This window comes from Pelodiscus sinensis, chromosome 4 (assembly GCF_052426305.1).
Source record: "Pelodiscus sinensis isolate ZL-2025 chromosome 4, ASM5242630v1, whole genome shotgun sequence".
NCBI lineage: Eukaryota > Metazoa > Chordata > Testudines > Trionychidae > Pelodiscus > Pelodiscus sinensis.
Genome location: NC_143055.1, coordinates 68,098,860 through 68,105,094, shown reverse-complemented (window position 1 = coordinate 68,105,094; position 6,235 = coordinate 68,098,860). Strand labels below are relative to the sequence as shown.

The 6,235-nt window shown below is 46.6% G+C and overlaps 1 protein-coding gene across 1 annotated transcript; it reads right to left on the bottom strand.

The window, feature by feature from the left end:
* Positions 1-2,674: 2,674 nt before the first annotated feature.
* HMGB2 (high mobility group box 2) lies at positions 2,675-5,257 on the bottom strand. Its single transcript, XM_006126980.4, has 5 exons — positions 5,098-5,257; positions 4,382-4,552; positions 3,980-4,125; positions 3,704-3,878; positions 2,675-3,222 (listed from the first exon to the last, which is right to left on the bottom strand). Exons 2-5 carry the CDS (start codon positions 4,529-4,531, stop codon positions 3,061-3,063), a joined length of 633 nt encoding a protein of 210 aa, XP_006127042.1. The 5' UTR covers positions 4,532-4,552; positions 5,098-5,257; the 3' UTR covers positions 2,675-3,060.
* Between the last annotated feature and the right edge of the window lie 978 nt (positions 5,258-6,235).

Genomic DNA, 6,235 nt, shown 5'->3' with positions numbered 1-6,235 from the left:
AAGATTCCTGACCTCAAAAACCTTGACTTCAAGCTTCCTCTTATCCTAGGAAGCCTCTGATACCAGTAGAATTATTGTACCAGGGTAGAATAGGTTTCCTTAGGATATAGAACTTCTGACATCAGGCAGTTCCCTACACCAATCTGCTCAAAGGTAGACTTTTACATTTCAGGGATGCCATTGAAAAATGTCATAACTGAGGAGTTCCATTCCAACTCATTCTTTTCCCCAGTTCCAGTCACATGCCTGCAGCTGCTACCTATCTTTTTCAATGACAGCCTCCCCAACTTGGCTATCTTCAGAATCTAGACCAGCAGCTGCACCTCTGAAAATATATCCAAGATACCTCAATTACACCACCAACGTGGTGGTATGAGAGTCTACACACAGCACCAATGTGACCCCATTCAAGACAAAAATGTCATCTACACCTTGATATGGTAGTACAAAGGAATGCTTACACTAGGGTTTCTTCTCTAAATCTTTGCTGTCAACAAGACTTTTATGTTCAACTAACTTCAAAATTTGGACCACTCATCCAGCCCTGAACTTGACAGCAATTTGCAAGTCAGTGTGATTATGGCATATGCTTTTTAACTAGCAACAGTAAATGTTACCACCTCCTCTGAAATTGATGGTTTGAATGGAATCTGCAATAGATGGGGACAGATTGAAGGCCACAGAGTGTTAATGCCACACCTGTGGGAATTACAAATTAAACTGAACCAAAAGAATGCCTACTAAAGGAGCAGAATGGGGAGTGAAGTGGATTTTTGAGGTGAGGAATAAATATTCCCTAGAACATTATACATTCCATTAGGGCCCATTGGAGAGATGAACTGCTTTCTGTCTTATGGTCAATAGTGTATCTAATGAGAGAACACGCCTAAATGTCCTCCACAAAGACCTGAAGTCCAATCTGAAGCCTGAATCTACCATGCCGGGACTCGTGGGAAGCAAAAAAAATCTGATTGAAAACAAAATATGACCATTTCCTCACTACCACTTTGCGTGAGTAAAAGTTGAATGGTCATCTTTTCAGCAAGATGCAGTGTTTCAAGCAAGATTAATTCTTGTAGGATTAATTTTACTATAATGGATTGCATGAAACCCAGTTAACAGAAGTGGTGACAAATTTTACCGTGATTTCTGTACAATCTAGGCTATCTTGGGTACTTATAGCCCTTATTTCTGTATTTATGTGCCTCACTCTTCAAAACTGTAGCACACAAAGTACTATTATCCACATTTCACAGTGGGACTTGATGCGCAGAGTAAGAGCTAAATTTCCAAAATGCCTGGACAGGTTAAGCAAATACTAATTGCTGTCAATGAGTTCAGGGCATAGGTGCTTTTTGAAATTCCCATGCAGTAACTGTATTTGTGTATAAGCACCCAGTGGCCATTAGTCATAAAACAAGCCAAATCCCAGGTTTGTGCTCTACGCACTAGTCCCTTGAATTTCCGAATCACTAGGAAAACATGTTCCCCAGAATTAGTGATAGCTATACGCTTCCACCAGACATGGAAATGTAACCACTGTTAACATTACCAAGATAGTTTTTTTAAAAAACTACACCTTTATTTTGTATGGGATAACTATTGGAATTTATGGGGAAGAGAGTAGGAACATATTCCTGAACTTGCCATAATACTTCAAGTGCCATCAAAATGACTTTGGAAAATCCCTTTTTAAGGGACTCAGATCAGTTAAGCACTAGTATATAGTTAAAACTAGGAAAGTAAAAATAGTGATAGAATAAGAGGATGTTACCTACAGAAAAAAATTAAGAAGCAAAGCTGTGTGCCTTTTTTCATTTTACCTGTCAGCTACATTTTTATATTTAGAGCAAAGCCTTAACACCCTACTTCAATCCACTGTCTGTCTGGGGCCTGCAACACCAAAATACCTTCTACACTAGAAGTTACTATAAGGACAGTCTTTCACTCAAAATGTTAATTTTAGGGGGTTTTAAACAAGGATCAGAATTAACATTAAGTCTCTGTATTCTCTCCCCCTACCCCAAATTGTTTAATATTAGGGTGGGGGGAAAAACCTAGCTTATTTTGGCAGCAAAGACAACCTTTGGAAACAATGTTTTCAAACACCCATTCAGGTATTTTCATGGAACAGGAAGAGACCTCAGGAGGTCATCAAGCCCAGTCCTCTGTCCAAAGCAGGATCAATCCCAACTAAAATATCCCAGACAGGGCTTTGTCAAGCCGAGACTTAAGAACCTTTAGGGATAGAGATTCCACCACCTCCCTAGGTAACCCATTCAAGTACTTCACCACCCTCCTACTGAAATAGATTTTCCTAATATCTAACCCAGACCTTCCCCTATTTTACTTTGCTAAAATTGACAACTTGTAAATAGAATCAGAACGGAGAACCCAGTTTCAAGCAATGTTTTTTTAAGCTCTGTGCATGAGAACCTGAATTCTTGTCCTGCCACTTCACTTACTACTATCTCAAAAGTTCCTATAAATACTATTTAGAATCCGGGCCCCATTCCTGTAATGCATTCTAGATTAGACAGTCCGAATCCAACATGAATTTCTAAGTAAAGGAAGTTTAAAATGTTAAATATAAATACCTAAGTGTATCCATTTATTGCTTTATGATCTTGAGGTATAATAGAAGCTTTTCCAAGAGAGAAACAGCAAAACACAATAATGTACATCATTTTATTACAAAATTGTTAAAAAAGTAATACAATGCAATAGTCTACAAAATATAAGGTCAGCTATTATGCTACTTCCTATGTTTTGCTCTGCTAAAAACATCAGACTATCTACCCATCACTGAATTTCAAAGAAACCATTAAATATGCAGAAACATTCCACAACATCCATTTTTTGTTTAAGAACCTAACTGTAGCGGCCATCAGCTACTACTTACATTAAAAAATATAGGTCTCCCTACAAAGAATCACATTACCTATACACAATTCTGTACAGTTTTTTTTTATACTGAAGCTAACAATGAGCTGCACTTGAGTTCACATTCTTAGCAAAATATTGGACTTTGAGCACAAATCTTTACAGCAGAACATCCATTTACTCTTCATCTTCCTCATCCTCCTCTTCATCTTCCTCCTCATCTTCATCCTCCTCATCTTCCTCTTCTTCAGGCTCTGCCTTCTTCTTTGATCCTGTAGGCCTACCAGGACCCTTCTTTCCTGCATCACTCTTACCCTTGGCACGGTATGCTGCAATATCCTGAAAAATGTCATTAAGTTTCAAGTAATGAATTAGGTTCTCACAAACTCCGAGACTAAACACTAATTTAACAATTGTTTCCATTATACCTAAGTGTACAGCTTATGAATTGCATCCTTTAAGACACAGGGTCTCAACCTGGCATTTATGACTCGCCTCCTAAGGGATCTCTAAACCAGATTTCAGGACCTTCCTGCTTCATGTGTCCTGTATTTTAAGATGGGTGTTTTGGTGTGGAACAGACTGAGGACTACTGCAATATCTGGTTTGATTTTTACATGTGTGCATGTTCCCTCCCATAGTAAGACTTTGTCCAACCCATCTTTATAGGAATTTAAATTTCTTCAGTTTCCTGTTGCATAGACTATTTAAGATTGTGAGTCAGCAAGGGTTTTGTTTTGTATAATACATATGAATGAAATGGCAGTGGCATGTTCCTAACTGTTCAAACTTTGGACTACATATACATTCTTGATTGTACCTTTTCATATTTCTCCTTTAGTTTTGCTGCCTTCTGTTCAAATGGTTGTTTATCTTTGGCTGACTGCTCAGACCACATTTCGCCTAGTTTCTTCGCAGTATCCCCAATAGACAAGCCAGGATGGTCACTTTTGATCTTCGGACGATGTTCAGAACAAAAGAGAAAGAATGCAGATCTGATCAGGGAGAAAGAAAAAAAAAAAAGATAAAGGTGTCACACTGACCAAAACTAAAAAAAAAAAAAAAGTTTTCATTCCAGGTTGAAGACGACACTTACGGTGGCCTTTTTGGAGCATTAGGATCCTTTTTCTTCCCCTTCTTCTCGCCTTTAGGAGGAATATAGTTTTTCATCTCTCTGTCATAACGAGCTTTATCGCCTTTGGCCAGATCCTCAAACTTTGATTTTTCTTTTGCAGACATAGTCTGCAGACACATTGCAAAAAGAGGCATTAGATCAGCTAAAGGCCTGGTGACTCATTAATGGCTAAGCAGCAGCTGCACCCGGGAATCCTTTTCTTTCCCACAAACCCTCATGAAACAGGCTGACGAGGCGATGGGGGAGGGGGAGTTACGCTTCGCAGACACGAGACCGCGCGCCGATCTCCAACGAGCTAGTAGGGAAGCCCCGCCCGCCCCGAGGTGCGGCCTAGGCAGTGGGCGGGCCCGGGCCCTCTCTCACCTTCCATCTCTCCGAGCACTTCCGGGAGAACTCGGCGAAGTTGACCGAGGAGTCCGGGTGTTTTTTCTTGTGCTCCTCGCGGCAGGTCTGCACGAAGTACGCGTACGAGGACATCTTCCCCCGCGGCTTGTTGGGGTCGCCTTTGCCCATGGCGGGACCGGTCACGGGGCCCTTGAGGAGACGCGGAGTGAGGAACGGGGCGGCAGCGCCTGCAGCAAGGCGGAGCCGAGGCCCCTCCCTCCTATCCCAAGCGGCGGCTTCCCGCCTAACCGCCCCCCGGCACGGCCCCTCCCTCTCCCGAGGAGCCAAGCGGCCTCCGACTCGAGTAAACTTCCACGGGGTGGGGCGGCCTCACCGGGACCAACAGGCGCCTCCACCCCTCCCCCACCAACCTCGCGGCGAAGCCGCCAACCCCCCCCCCCCGGAATGACACCGCGTTCGTTCTCTCCCCGCTTGCACCGCGCCCTTCCCCCCACTCAGGGTGCGTCCCCAACCGCCGAGCGCTGCGCCGCCGAACTGGAGAGCCAAGAAGTTCTCTCCCCCCCCAAGCGAGCCCTCTAAACCCAGAACAAGCGCCCACTGCGCCGCAGAACCGCCGCCACCCTTCCCCCCCCGATCCTCGCTTGTCCGGTCCCGTCCGACCCCCGCTGGCCCCGTCACCAGCACGGAGCGGCGCGGGCGCTCCTCAGGGCAGGGTGCAGTTGTTGGGCCCTTGCCTGGTGCGGTAAGAAGCGGCGATTGCGAGGCGTGCGGCTCTAGCGCTGGGATCTGCTCCGGCTGCCACAGCCAAATGGTTTCTCTCCGACGCACTTACAGCCTCTTGTTTTCCACAGTCCTACCCGGCACAGCAACTTGACCCACAAGCGCCTTCAGGTCCGCCTACGCGACATCCAATTGGCTCCCTTACCCGGTCGAACGGCATACGGTCACGCCCCCAAGCTTGGGAGTGCAATGGATTGGTTCCTGCCTCTCTTTACGTCATTCTTAGAGCAGCTCCTAAGTTAGGTCGAGCCTCAGGGGTTCGTTGGCTCCTGTACTCGTTGGAACCGGTTAGGGAGAGGACGGAGGCGGGAGTAAGAGCTACAGCACCGATTGGAGGAGAGCAAACAGTTTAAAAAACCGCGGGGACTTCGGCGATTGGCCGTAATAGAATACCCGCGCTGCGATTGGACAGAGCGGCGCGGGGTAGCGTGGTTTAAAACTACAAAGGGAGGGTGTTGGGGGTGGGTGATGCTGAAGTGAGAAAAACAAGAGGAGGTGACTGAGGAAGGTGCGGGAGGCGGGCAGGGCTTGGCCGTCTGCAAGGAGTGACGGCCGTGGGATCAGCACGGGGAGTAGGGGGACAGGTGTTTTAGGAAACTGACTGTTTGCCTCCTGCGAGCCGTGAGCAGAGGGGTTTGGGAGCACAGCCCAGGCCTTAGGGGAGGTGCGGACCTGGAGTAGCTGCTGGGGACGGCTCCTTCCCAGCATGCCCTGCTCCCTGTCCAAGGCAGTAGCTGGCGCAAGGTGGAGTGGAGCATGTCGGGACTTGTAGGCCTCTATGCTACCCTTGAACGAAAGTGCTCGGCGGCTGGGTTGAAAGCGCCGCGTGCCTCCTTAGCATAGTCGGTGACTTCTCCCACCCAGACGTTGCTGGGGGGGCCGCAGAAAACGGTTTTGTCTTTTGTAAACTGAAAAACCCGGAGTCCTATTCCCTTCGCCCCCGTGATGTTTCTGATTCGCTTTTCCTCCCTCGCAGCGTTAAATGAAAACGCGTTTCCCGCCGACTGGGTGCTGTTGGTTCCCTTCTCCCTCGGCGTTTCTGCCCCCTGGGATCGGTGGGGATGGATTTCAGTGGCAGGCCCTCGCTTGGGG